The sequence below is a fragment of the Pagrus major genome, chromosome 16 (genome assembly GCF_040436345.1).
Source record: "Pagrus major chromosome 16, Pma_NU_1.0".
Taxonomy (NCBI): Eukaryota; Metazoa; Chordata; class Actinopteri; order Spariformes; family Sparidae; genus Pagrus; species Pagrus major.
In genome coordinates, this window is record NC_133230.1 from 24579859 (window position 1) to 24593681 (window position 13823).

At 41.1% G+C, this 13823-nt stretch overlaps 3 protein-coding genes across 6 annotated transcripts in view; 2 read left to right on the forward strand and 1 right to left on the reverse strand.

Moving 5' to 3' along the window:
- Positions 1-53: 53 nt before the first annotated feature.
- LOC141010703 (histone-binding protein RBBP4) lies at positions 54-4837 on the forward strand. Of its 2 annotated transcripts, none has more exons than XM_073483792.1 (11): positions 54-169; positions 621-768; positions 865-1010; positions 1378-1551; positions 1649-1764; positions 2396-2556; positions 2673-2799; positions 2913-2990; positions 3870-4004; positions 4151-4261; positions 4385-4837. In XM_073483792.1, exons 1-11 carry the CDS (start codon positions 154-156, stop codon positions 4445-4447), a joined length of 1275 nt encoding a protein of 424 aa, XP_073339893.1. In that variant the 5' UTR covers positions 54-153; the 3' UTR covers positions 4448-4837. The 2 variants fall into 2 exon arrangements, with proteins under 2 accessions (XP_073339893.1, XP_073339892.1); XM_073483791.1 differs by having other exon boundaries at positions 1378-1548; positions 1643-1764.
- A 921-nt stretch (positions 4838-5758) lies between these two features.
- On the reverse strand, positions 5759-11055 carry sync (syncoilin, intermediate filament protein). Its single transcript, XM_073483802.1, is given in 8 exon segments — positions 5759-5816; positions 5902-6026; positions 6110-6520; positions 7136-7606; positions 7857-7937; positions 8038-8106; positions 9843-9928; positions 10782-11055. Coding segments are annotated over 8 exon segments (1563 nt in total). The 3' UTR covers positions 5759-5770.
- LOC141010019 (uncharacterized) overlaps positions 9937-13823 on the forward strand; it is a 30847-nt gene continuing 26960 nt past the window's right edge. For 2 of the 3 annotated variants that reach the window (XM_073482783.1, XM_073482786.1), the window contains exon 1: positions 9937-10189. The gene's annotated coding sequence lies outside the window, so the exon portion shown is untranslated. Of the gene's footprint in view, positions 10190-10986; positions 11007-13823 lie in introns of those variants that run through there. The other variant, XM_073482784.1, reaches the window with a different exon arrangement.

Here is a 13823-nt window from a genome sequence, read left to right on the forward strand (position 1 = left end):
ATTCTTACGCGACTTCCTGTCTGTTTTGGTGCGCGCTGATTGGCTAGCGGTGTTCACGGAGTTGGCGCCGCCGCGATCCCCCGTACTGCCTTCAAAGCGCTGTCCTGAAGAATTGCTAATATTTGCCGCTATTAGCGATTTAATCGCGACACGATGGCTGATAAGGACGGTACGTATGTTCACTTCTGTGAATTAGCTGGTTAAATGCGTGTTTGTTGTCCAGAATGATAGAAAGCACGAGTCAGGATGTGCCGGTGCTTGTTGGCGCGCTGGCCAGCAGCTCCTCTCATTGTTACACACCAGTCAGCTAAATGTTAGCTAACTTCAGGTGATAGCAGACTGGTTATAGTGGTTTTAATTGGTTCGCTAACTTATTGTCCCACATGTAATTACGTATTACTTAGGGTCTTTCTCGTGGCCTGTTTTGGGTTTTGTTTTGTAAAGGAAACTAATGTTATAACAACATATGCTAACGATAGCCTATCAGCAAAATAAACCATAGTGGTAAGTTGAACGTCACTCCACCTGGCCAAGTTTTTCGCTTATCCTCTATTCAGCCCAGGCATGAAAGGTGTTGCATGATGTAGTTTGACAATCATTATGACATATGACTTTTGCAGCTGCGTTTGATGATGCTGTGGAGGAGAGGGTGATCAATGAGGAGTACAAGATCTGGAAGAAGAACACCCCTTTCCTCTACGACCTGGTCATGACTCACGCCCTAGAGTGGCCCAGCCTCACCGCCCAGTGGCTGCCTGATGTCACAAGGTGAGAGGAGATCTGCTGCACCTTGACAGACACCAAAACATGACATGTGAGAGAGATCAGATTTTTTAAAAATAAATTATATATCTATGTTGATAGGCCAGAAGGGAAAGACTACAGTGTGCACAGGCTGGTTCTGGGGACACATACGTCTGATGAGCAGAATCACCTTGTGATCGCTAGTGTTCAGCTCCCGAATGATGACGCCCAGTTTGATGCCTCAAACTACGACAGTGAGAAAGGAGGTGAGGGATAATGTGTGCATGCAAACTTTTGTGGTGTTAAACTATATGTTGTGCTAACCTGCTTATTGCGCAAAATAAATGTAGTGAATGAACATTATTGTCATTGATGTAATCAAAGTGCTTGCATTTGAATACTGTGGCTCACAGTTCTTCACTGTGAATGAAAAAAGTAAAATCTTGCTTAAATCTTTTTCAATCATGCTTCAGAAGCTATAGGTATGTATTTTTTGTTTCTGGTTATATTCTAGTGTTAGTAAAATGCAGTAAATCCTATTTGCATACAATATTCCATTTAATAGTTTAGTAGACCAGAATTTTATACAACACTGCCATTTGCAACAATGACTTTATGTCCATTTTATTTCAGAGTTTGGAGGCTTTGGGTCTGTAAGTGGCAAAATAGAGATTGAGATCAAGATCAACCATGAAGGAGAAGTGAACAGGGCCCGCTACATGCCTCAAAATCCTTGTATCATTGCTACCAAGACCCCCACCAGCGATGTGCTGGTCTTCGATTATACAAAGCACCCCTCCAAACCTGGTGAGGATCATAGTCAAAACACATTTTTTTTGGATGATTTAAAAAAAAAAAAATGTATAAAGTGTCTTATTTATTTTGTTTTTTATTTATACTGTAGACCCATCGGGAGAATGCACCCCAGATCTGCGTTTGAGAGGTCATCAGAAGGAGGGCTACGGCCTCTCCTGGAATGCAAACGTCAGCGGCTGCCTGCTCAGTGCTTCTGATGATCATGTAAGCAACCTGCTGTGACGTACCTAAATTCTTCAGTCTAGTGAATTTTAATGTGACGCTTTCAACGTTTGGAAAACGTCACAAGTCTACTTTCAGACAGGTGACACATTTCGAAACATGAACCTTTTTATGCCTCCGCACAGGGGATAGCCATGGCCAGAGGCATTATGTTTTCGGGTTGTCCGTCCGCCTGCCCATCCTATTCTTGTGAATGCAATATCTCAAGAATGCCTTGAGGGAATTTTCTTTAAATTTGAAAAGAATGTCCACTTGGACCCAAGGACAAACTGATTAGATTTTGATGATTAACAGTCAAGGTTACTTTGATCTATTGGCGCCCATTCCTTTTGAAAACAAATATCTCAGAAACGCATTGAGGGAATTTCTTCAAGTCCACTTGGACTCGAGGATGAACTGGATATGTTTAGATTTGTGTAGTCAGAGGTCACTGTGACTTCACAATACACATTTTTGGTACAAATGTCTAATAGGATAAAATAATGAAGTGATGACATTTTATATCCAAAAGGTCAAAGGTCAACTTCACTGTGACATCATAATATTAGACAATTTTGTGTGGAAATTGTTGTTGTTAATACATTTTCTTCCCTATCTCTGCTCTCCTTTACAGACGATCTGTATGTGGGACATCAGCGCAGTCCCCAAGGAAGGAAAGATTGTGGATGCCAAGACCGTCTTCACAGGCCACACTGCTGTGGTGGAGGATGTTTCCTGGCACCTGCTCCACGAGTCGCTCTTTGGCTCTGTGGCCGATGACCAGAAACTCATGATGTGAGCAGCTTTATGACAGAATCCACTAACCACTGTGATGAGTCACAAGGAACAAAGTAGTTGTTCAGTTCTATGTTTCTTTTTTAACAGTGGATCTTTTGTCTGTTTTGGCACAGCTGGGACACGCGGTCCAACAACACCTCCAAGCCCAGCCATGCAGTGGAGGCCCACACAGCTGAGGTCAACTGCTTGTCCTTTAATCCATACAGCGAGTTCATCCTGGCCAGTGGCTCTGCAGACAAGGTGGGGTCCACTCGTTTTCTGTAAGACTGCTGCATGTTGCTGTCCAGTAATGCAGGATCTGTCCTCATTTTGTCCAAGTTGACTCAGCTGATGCTGATTATTTTTATTTTTAGACGGTGGCCCTCTGGGACCTGAGGAACCTGAAGCTGAAGCTGCACTCGTTTGAGTCTCATAAGGACGAGATCTTCCAGGTAAGAAGTGACACTGGTCAATTAAATTTGTCTGAAAAGGGTAGTTGCAGAGTTATTGTGTGGAGTGGATCTTTAAGTTGGTAAAAGAAGTCTTGATATAACTACAGATAGCAGAACTTATCTTATTATGAGGAAAGGTTAAGGTTTCAAGGTTAGGAATATGCTTGAATTTGAATAGACTCCTTTTAATAATGCGTTTTTTTTTTTTTTTTATGTATTATCTGGTGTTCCATCTACACAATCTCTAATGTGAACCAAAAGTTGTCTCATTTTTTAAATGAAACAATTCCATCATCATATTTGTTTGGCTCCTGGTGTCAAAATTTGCAAAAATTACATAATCATGATAAAAACAAACAATCAAAGTTCATGTAAATAGTTGGTATTAACAAAGTGACAATATACATGATTGCTGTAGGCATGAAGAAATTCTTTAAAAAAAATTTGCAATTGCATTTATAGTAAGAATAGTATAGTAAGTAGATGGGATGATTAAGACTTTGAAAGTCTTTTGGATGAAGGTTAATTGAATGCGCTTGAATTTTTCTCTTAAATCTGTACAAACCATGTCTTTTAAAATTCTGGCTTGAGGAGCACAGTAGCTCATTAATCATGTTGTGCAATGTGTCATATCATCCTTTCAAGGCACATATCCATCCCTCATATACCTAGCTTCTGGCTGTATGACATCAAGCATGTTACACTTCTTATTCTGCAATTTTAATTAAGAGGAGCCTTTGTTAACAGGAAAAAACTCACAGAACAGGTTACATTCAGCCAACTCTGAGCATTTAAGTCATGTTGGTTCGGGCTATTTGTCTTATGTTTATGACGCACATTGTCACAGAGATGTAACACCTGGCCCATCTCCCCCAACAGGTTCAGTGGTCACCTCACAACGAAACCATCTTGGCCTCCAGCGGCACTGACAGGAGGCTCAACGTCTGGGACCTCAGCAAGATCGGAGAAGAGCAGTCACCAGAGGATGCTGAGGACGGTCCTCCTGAGCTGCTGGTTAGTTGGGACAAAAACAGTAACTGTTGATCCCTGTGTGTGTGCGTGCGTGCGTGTGTGTGTGTGCGCACGCGCGCGCATGTGCGTGTGTGTTTTTAACTGATTGTAATGTGCATTAGTAAACCCCCTGCTCTGTTTCTCTTTAGTTCATCCACGGAGGACACACAGCAAAGATCTCAGACTTCTCTTGGAACCCCAACGAGCCGTGGGTCATCTGCTCTGTATCAGAGGACAACATCATGCAAGTCTGGCAGATGGTAAGAGCTTTGTGTCAGAGGTTCATGAAATATAAAGAACAGTAAATATCCGACACGGCATGGAGAGAATTGCATTTATTAACATTGAATATCAGTTACAGTGAGTATACTTTTCTCCTACAGGCTGAAAATATCTACAACGACGAGGACCCAGAAGGAGCTGCAGATTCAGAACTCCAGGCATGAGTCCTGTCTCCAAGTGTCTTCATTTGACCTGTTTGTTCAAAATGGATCCATTTTCCAGTGCCGGGCGCATCGACAGCGATGTCTTTTTAAAACACACTTTGGGCATCAGTGGTTTTGTAGAATATTTAAAGAACAAAATGCTGCATTGTCATCGTGAAGTATTTATATGAAGTCTGTATCAGTCAGTTTTATAGATCTTTTAAGGTTTTCTAACTCCCTGAACTCAACTCATTCCACTCAGCTCAACTCAACTGGCTCTTGACGATCGCAGATGTGTCCGTCAACTTTCAGGTTTGCTTTTTGAGGGTTTGACTTCTTTCATCCTGATTAGTTGTGCTGAAAACATTTCTACAGTGATCCATCTTTAATAAAACATTTGTACATACTTTAGGTTTGTCTTTGCTCATATTTGTAGTATGATTTTTTTCTGAACGTGTGTCTTGTCACTTTTATGTGTTTTCTTTCCTCTGCATTTTTTGTATTGTCTTGGCTGCATCTGATCTTTTGTGTACTTAAATAAATTCGTAAAAAAAAATTTACAGTAAATATGTTGTTTTTTGGCACAGCGTGTTAGACATGTTGTATGAAAGAGTATATTTCTGTAAAATGGGAATTGATAAGTAGGGGTAGGACAAATTATCGGTAATATATCGTCGCTAATATCAGTATTTCTATTAAAGGAGACATATTATGCTCACTTTCAGGTTCATAATTTTATTTTGGGTTACTACTAGAATAGTTTTACATGCTTTAATGCTCCAAAAACACCAGTTTCCTCATACTGTCCAGTGCTCCAGCACTTATCCCCCCTCTGTCTAAAAAGCTCTGTTTTAGCTCCTGTCTCTTTAAGGCCCCCTTCTGAATACCCAGTCTGCTCTAAATGGTCAGCTCACACACACCTGAGCCAGCACCACTAATGACAATAGAGCAGCTGTGCTTAATCAATTGTACGGGCCAAACTAGCCACTAGGCATACATTTTTGAAAATGTGTGACACGGAGATGTATTGTGATTTGAAGAATTAAAGGTGTTTCGGGAGCAGGGTTTTCTGTGGGAGAGAGGAGCTTCTGTTGGTGTGGACAATGGGCTTTTTAAGTTTCAAGATCTTTTACGTGCACTAGAACCTATAAAGCACTAAAGGAAAGGAAAAAATCAAAAAAGCATTATAGGTCTCCTTTAAAACATGCAGGCGCTCTAAACAGTTTCCAGACTACCAGACTCAATAAATAGCCTACCATATGTATTATGTTAATTGTAAGTGCAATGCTGTAGTTTGGTCTGATGTAGATAATCGGCTTAAAAATATCCATTGGAAACAGGAAATTAGGGATCTTCTTCTGCAGTGGTTTCACTGGGTTCATCACAGCCTCTGTAAGACAAGGTTGTTGTTAGCAAATTCATTAATGCTGCTTACAATTTAAAGTAAAACAGTGATGTGATCAAAATGAACCTACCCCAGAGATTTCAGCTCCTCTATAAGGCCGTCCTTATGATCCTCCATATCTTTCTTCAATTTTCTCTGAACCTCAAACTCCACTTGCAGTTCTCTCAGAGTCTCTTTTAATGTCTCCACTGTCTCCTGTGCAAAGTGGACAAACATCTTAGTGTGTCTAATTTTACAAACGTTCCTTTATATCTTCAAGTCCTACTACATCACTGTACCTTGTGTTGTGTGACGTGCTCCTCCCTCTCCTCCTCCATCAGACTGATCCTCTGCTCCAGACAGGCTCTCTGCACATCCAGCCTCTGTATCTCCTCTCTCAGGGGCCCCAGGTGGGCCCTCAGGTCCATCGCCTGGTCCCTGCTCTTCCTCAAAGCGTCCTCCCCGATCTGCCTCCTCTTTAACAGAGCCATGAGCCGAGGCTCGTACCAGCCTTCCAGTGACCTCATGCTGCCGCTGAGCCGCCGCTGCAGTCTGAGAGAAGCCTGGCGGCAGAGGCTGGCATCGCTCATTGCCCTGGGCCTGCAGGGCTGACGGGCCTGGTCCCTCAGGGAGTTTAGCTGGTTCTGGTAGTTCTCCTGGAGCTGGGACAGTTCCTGGGTCATACATTGGATGTGGGCCTTTAGCTCCTCCTATGCATGGATGGAAAATTGATGAAAACATACATTACAGTGGCATAAGTGAGCAAACTACTACTACTACTGTAAAGTTTTTGCAGAAGGTAAAAAAGACAAATAAAACAGTACAGTAGACAAACAACAAAACAAAAACAGCTTTAACAGACTAAAAATGATGCAGGCTGAAGCTACATCTAATTAAGAACAATTAAGAATCTAACAGATTCAATTCATTTACATTTGTATACAGCCTTGCAGAAGAGATTGAGACGATGTTGCTTTAACATAATTTCTGTGTATCTCACTTTAAACAGTCCTCCAATTTAGACACCATTTATGATAAGTGTTTTATAGATTTCACAATGATGATGATGATGAGCACTGATCAGCATTGACCTCTATTAATTGCACATATATGAATTTTACTCTATTCATATCAACTTCCTGTTTAATGTAATGTTGGTTTTAGTATTTGCTGTAAAGTCATATTTCCACTTGAGATAGATCAAGATAGAATCATTTATTAACCAAAGATGATACAAATATTATGGATCACCTCTTAAACTGTGACAAAACACAATAATCTGCTGTAACCTGCCACAGTAAATCAACCCTTCAGGTGTTACCTACCTGTGTAACAGCAGACTGAGCCACCTCATACTCGCGTGCAGCCAGCGTCACCTGGCTCTGGATGCAGTCTCTGGCTGTGGCAAACAGCTTCCTCTTCACCTGCTGCACTTCCTCATAAACAGCCACGTAATCCATTTGAGCCAGAGTGAGCAGCCTCTTCATCTCCACCAGCTTCCCTCTCAGGTGCTCCACCACTCGCAGCATGGGCTCCTGCAGAGCGAGGAGCTCTTGGATCAGCTCGTTCCTCTGCGTCTCCAGATGGGACACTTGCCGGATGCAGTGGTCGAAAAGCTGCCCCAAGCTGTCCATGACCTCCTTGTCCATTTGTATGATGGGCTGTGGTGTGCCCTCTGTTTCTGAGTCTGTGATATCCTCAACAAATCTATGTTCCATGTGTGATTCCTCGGTAAATGCTGTGTCTTTCCCATTGTCTGTTGATGTCTGATCGTCCATCAGCCTCTTAGAGAAAAGCTAAGGAAGGAAAAGGAGAGAACTGTCATTAATCAGAGTAATAATTACTAGGATTATGATTTTAAAATCACTATAATCTGGTCATTCCTTCAGGGTTGTTATAAATTTAATCAAGTTTAAAATTCTGAAGCCTGCAAATCCTAAAAAACATCCTATGATCGCACACAAGAGGACCTTAAAGACACCCAGTTCCTTGTCAAAATCTCATACTGATCATTAACAATCCCTATAAACTCATATTTCTACTTACTTTGTGCAGAGTTGACAGTCCAGAGAGCGGTGAGCACAGCTTGCTCTTAACTTTAAGGACAGCTCTGCAGTGTGTCTGTCTCTAGGAAAACAGAGGCACACTTTGTGTTTATTAATAACACTGGAGGCTCGGGGGAAACTCTATCTAAGACTCTCTCATACCCCCACATGGGATCACAAACTGTGTCAGTGCTGAAGGCAGACTGGCCCTCGTGCTCTGGATGCATCAGCCAACACATGTCTGGACCAGCCTGGGTGTCACAGAGAGAGATATTTATACAGCCGGTTCTTATGCGCATATACAGTAAAGTAAGAAGGTGGTGACATCATGACTGACAGCTGAAAAAGAAATAACTTTCCTCAATTTTCTACCTGAAAATATTTAGCCTCAGGCAGAGGCGGCTACATTAGCACGTCTGTGCAAGCTTTTCTTTTAATAGCTAATAGCTTTCCCCAGCTTTGAGCTCAGCTGCACTTACAGTTTGCATGATTCATATACAGTATTTGTTTGTAGTGGTTTTGCATGCTGCCTATTAAATTCAACACAGAACAAAAACAAACACACGGCAGGATATGCAAAGAGACATCATGAATGATGTGAGCATCAGAATTATAGCTTATAATATTCCACATTCAAGTTAAAAGACAGACACTATGTTTACCCAGAGTGCCTTTATTATAACGCAACAGCACCATTGATAACCATTTAACTGAATATTGTAGTGTAGTGTTTGCAAAATACTACTCAGTCCAAAGAGAAGCAGGTTAGTGTGATTGTTAATTTTTCAGACAAAGGAAGGATTAAAGGTGCATATGTCTTGTTTGGTTTTGCACTGATTTGCTGTTCTGCATAAATAAAAACAAGCACAGAAACATGAGGAATTTATATAGATATGTTTGAATATAAAGGAAAATTGTCACATTTCAACTGCACATACAGATCATTGTCAAAGAGATATTGTTTTAACATTTAACATTCAAAATGGTACTCAACTGCAAAAAAAGCAAAACAATTTAATTATAAAATTGTCAGATATGAACTGTCATTCATTATCGGTCCTATGTTGTGCATGTACACAGTTAATATCCAGATGTGTATATCCAGAAGAAATAAGTCGGGAATGCCAATTACAGGCAGAGAATGGTTTCTTCAGGAGACATTTGGTTGTGTGTTTAACAGTGTTACATTACATTGTTCATAGAAATATAAAATTCAAATAGTCTCATCTAAAAATATTGTTAATAACAGCTCATGCATGAAACAAAAGGACTTCAAAAAAGAAAAAATAGTACAAACCAATACATGTGATTCCAAGGATTCCCATTTCCGCCAGCTTAAAATAGAATAAGATGAAAACAAAGCTTGATGAAAAACACAATCCCATTGCATATTGTAATTATGAGATTAAAAGTCATAATTAAAAAATAAATAAATAAATATTTTTCAATTTTTATCTCATAATTATGATTTTTTTTCGAGTTTTCATATCAAAATAAGGATTTTTTTTTATTGTTTTCTTCATCAAGGCTAAGTTTCATACTTTCTTTTCTCTTTAATTGGCAGAAATGGGCTTCCATAGAATTTCAAACTGCACCAGGGAGAAAGAAAAATACAAATACATGTATAGGCCTACCTTATCTATCTTTATTAGACTGTATTTTCCCAGTTTTTTGTTTCTTAGAAAACACTTTAACAGCGATAGCTGCCGAGGTTCAACATAAAATAGGCCTTTGCGAATCTATAGCTTTCTAGCACTCTAGCCTTATTTATAATACAGATACGTTATACAGAGCACAGTAGGTAGACTGTGAGTCTGTTTTACAGCGCAGGAACAAGACCATGTCCTCATTAATTTATTTAAAACTTTGTTCAATCCACTGCATTAAAAAAAAAAAAAGCTGGAAATGCAAACTCCTAAAGTGCGTTACTTGCTGTTCCTTCATCCCACCACTAGATGTCCTCACTACACAGACCGCAGCCTCTCACTCGCACCTGAGCCGAGCGCGTCCTGCCTCCTCCAGGTGGGAGCTGCAGGTCGACGCAACTTCTCTTCATTTCCCCTCTGTGGTACGCTGGAGCGTCAAACAGACACGCGGCAGCGAGGGTGGAGAAGTCTGTTCAGCCGACATCCAGCAAAACGCATCCGTCCCCGCGGTTACAAACAAATCCAGACGGCAGTTTCTTCCTGAAGCGCTTTTCACGGAAATGGTTCACCTGAAGTTTTCCTTCAGACGGTGAAAGTTTGGAGTTTGGGAGAGGAAGGACGCAGCGGGGAGACGCTTCAAATGGAGAGAGGCTGAATCAACCCATCCGGATCAGAAAAGTTTAACAAGGTATTTGTGCTTCTTTGTTGTTGCATAAGTTTGAAGAAAAAAGTGCAGTTAGTGGCACTCATCTCTTTTTTTGTCAGTCCCCTTCTAATAAAGTCACCTAAACTAAGCGTTGACATGATAAACAGTAAAAAAAATAGTTGAGTTTAGTAAACTTTGAAAAAAGTTCACATCTTAGTAAAGTGACCAGTATTGACTGAATCAACTTTTTATGGATTTACAGAAAGCACATTTTTAGGTGGAGCTCTTGCATTATGTTGTGTGACAAGTTTTCAGTTGCTGTAATATAGACTATAAAAATAAAATGAGGGTTCAGAATAAAGAAAAAATCAGGAAAAAAGTGTTGTCAAGTATAATCAAGATAGGTTGAGGCGTAAATGGATGGCAGCGGATCCAGGCTGGGTATAGGCATGCATGGAAAACTAGGTGTGGGAGATTTGCTTAGCTTGGCCTTGAGGGATCCTAAGCACAGGTAATTTAAGACCTGTAGTGCTGCTCTCAGCTATGGAGCTCATGACAATAAGGCTATTGTGTTATTTCCCATCACTGTCCCAGCAGTAAAGTGACTGCTTGACAGCATTGGTCTTGTCCATACCAGTCAATGACAGTCCATGTGCAGGGCATAACGCTCTTATATAGATCCACTGCTTGTTGATTAACCTGACAGAGATAACAGGAAGACCTCTGGGACCTCTCAGGGGTCTCTCTTCCCCCTCTCTGTTTGTCCGCCGCTGCCTCTCCTGGACTTTGGACTGGATGTGAGCTCCAAATTCAGCGATGGAGGGGTTGAAGGCTTCAGGTTCACCTCTTGTACCCTCTGGTAGGTGAGGCTGAGACAGAGCCATTTGTTTAGAAAGGGTGTGTCACATACTGGTGCTCCTTCTTCGCCATGCCAGGGCTTGTACCCATGGAGATTACAGGTGTGTTATGTAAGCACTATGGAGGCACAGCAGAGTCTGGTAGATACCTGAGAGGAAGATCGAGGTGGAGAAGGGATGATAACTCAGGATAACTCAGGATAAGGAAAGCCAGTTCTCCGGATGTGTTGCAGCCAGGTATGTCCAACTTTTCACTTGTTTACTTTTATCACACATGACTCGTCAGTGACGAAGTGCCAGCTCAGTGGAGGAAAGGGCAAGGAGAGAGCAACAGGAGGAACAATTGGTGTTGTAACAAAGACACATGATTGTGTGTGTGTGTGTGTGTGTGTGTGTGTGTGTGTGTGTGTGTGTGTGTGTGTGTGTGTGAACTTGGAGATCTGCGGTGTGAGGAAACTCCTTGATGAATGGAGCACATTGTGCTGTTAATCAGAATGTCATTGGCTGATGAGTAACTCATCAGTGAGGACTCATCAGCACTTCTGAAAGAGTTAATCAATAGCTGTTATAGGGGCTTGATGGAGTTTTGATGCAAACAAGCCGGCCCATTTCTCTCTCTCTCTTTCTTTTCTTGTCTTCACACAAGTTCTGGTCCAAACTGAGGACTATTTTTATTCCCCACACTACATTTTTCTTTAACTGCCACCTGCTCAGGCAACTGTCAGACTAAGCGAACTTCAGATTGACAGGATTTCAACTCAGTGTTTTTGTTTTGACCGAGACAGAGCAGAGACACCGAGATGCCAGGATGTATTTTTAAACCCCGGCTGTCCAGCTGTGTTTGCCTGGTCACTGCTGCTGAACACTTTCTTTTTCACCCCTCACTGACCTGTCAGTTCAGAGGTCTTAAGCTCCACAGAGGCTGCAGTCCAGACTTGGACCCTTGGCAACCCCTGGACGCAAAGCAAACAACACACTTTACAGAGCTGAGCCACTGTTGCTGCTGACTTATCCTGCCAGAGAAAAGCCAAATTTCCATGAGTTTTCTTTCTGCTTCTTGGAAAGAAACACAGAAGTAAACAATGGAGACCAAGATAAAAGGAATTTAAACAGTCACTTTGTAGGAACAGCCGCACTTTCCTGTTATTCATTTTGAAATGTCATTAAAGTTACTTACCAAAATTGACAATTAAACCATCACATACCAGAGGAGTGCACTTCCAAATCACAGTTGACAGCTACAGTATATCAGCAGCTCAGAAGATTAGAGCTGGCATGATTAATGATTGATTAATCAATGAGTTGACAGACAATCAGCAGTTATCAGAACAATCAGTTTATCGTGTATGCCATTTTTAAAGCAAAAATACAAAACATTGCTAACTTTTGTTTCATAATGTTGAGTTTTTTGGGCCTCCTTGGCTAGCAAATATAATCTTTTTGAGTTTTGGACTGAGAGTCACATAAAACAAGGCATTTGAAAATGCTTCCTTCCACTTCTGGGAATTATAATGGGCAGTTTTCACAGTCTTTTTTAAATGTTTTTGACAAGGTGTTAAAGTGATTAATCGGGAAGAATACCAGCAGATTAATCAACGCTAAAAATGATCATTAGTTGCTGGAGAGGTTATGATTAACTGATCAGTCGTCAACAATTTTGATAATCAATTAATTGGTTTGAGTTATTTTTGTAAAGCGGACCTATTATGCCTTTTCTTTCTTTTTTACTATTTTATAGGTTCTTGTGCATGTTAAAGATTTTGAAAGTTAAAAAGGAAAAACTCTGCACCAACAGAAGCTCCCCTCTCCACAGAAAACACTGCTCCTGAAACGCCTCGTCAGTAGTCCCGCCTTTAATTCTGTGACTTTGCGACTACGTCACGGCGTCACACTTTTGCATAATTTGTGCCTAGCAACTAGTTTGGCACGTAAGAATTAATTTAGCACAGCTACTCTGTTGTTGTTTGCCGTGCTGGGTCAGGCGTGTGTGAGCTGATCAATCAGAGGAGACTGGGTATTCGGGAGGGGGGTCTTTAAAGAGACAGGAGCTAAAACAGAGTGTTTCAGACAAATTATTAAAGCATGTACACCTATTCTAGTAGTAACTCAAAATGAAATTATAAAGCTGAAAATGAGCATATATGTCTCCTTTTTAAAGAAGGTTTTTCTTTATGTATAAATATGTTTTTTTCATACTTTGATGCTTGGTTTCCACTTATTCTGTGAAAGAAAAATCTTTCCTGTTTCCATAGAGATAAAATATTTGTGACTCCCCTCTGAATTGAGTACACAGTGAACAATAATCCCGCTCAGTGGACTCAATCACATGTTATAACGTTATCTCAAAATGACTCTCATGCGCCCGCTATTATCCTCTTTCTTTCATGGCTGTGTCTGTCTCCAAGGCCACTGTACTGTATTAGGGATGTGTGGCAGAGAGGAGGGGGTGAAAGGGAGAACAAGAGGAGGGGATGAGAGGCGGAGGTTTTTTGGGGGGGTGAAAGCAGATTTGGAGTGAGGAGTTCCTTCAGTCGGTAATTATCAATCTCTCAGGAATGCAGCCGCTGCTCTTACCAGACAAGCTGCTGCATGGCTACAGCGGCCTCGCAGCACGCCAACTTGCATTACCCTATCCACAGATCTCTGCACGGTACCACTGCGCGCGCACACACACACACATGCAGCGTCTGTAACCTCAGTGAGTTCAGTTACATAGCATTTTGGGTTTATTTGTGTCATTACTGTCTTACAGTGTTATTGTTGTTTATTTTTATCACTGTCATTACCTACATGGTATTTTTCTGTAACTCTACCCTTTC

Coding starts and splice junctions, on each gene's coding strand:
- LOC141010703 (XM_073483791.1), top strand. Junction 2,991..3,869: donor ATAAGGACGAGATCTTCCAG/GTAAGAAGTGAC, acceptor CTCCCCCAACAG/GTTCAGTGGTCACCTCACAA. Junction 4,262..4,384: donor TCATGCAAGTCTGGCAGATG/GTAAGAGCTTTG, acceptor TTTCTCCTACAG/GCTGAAAATATCTACAACGA.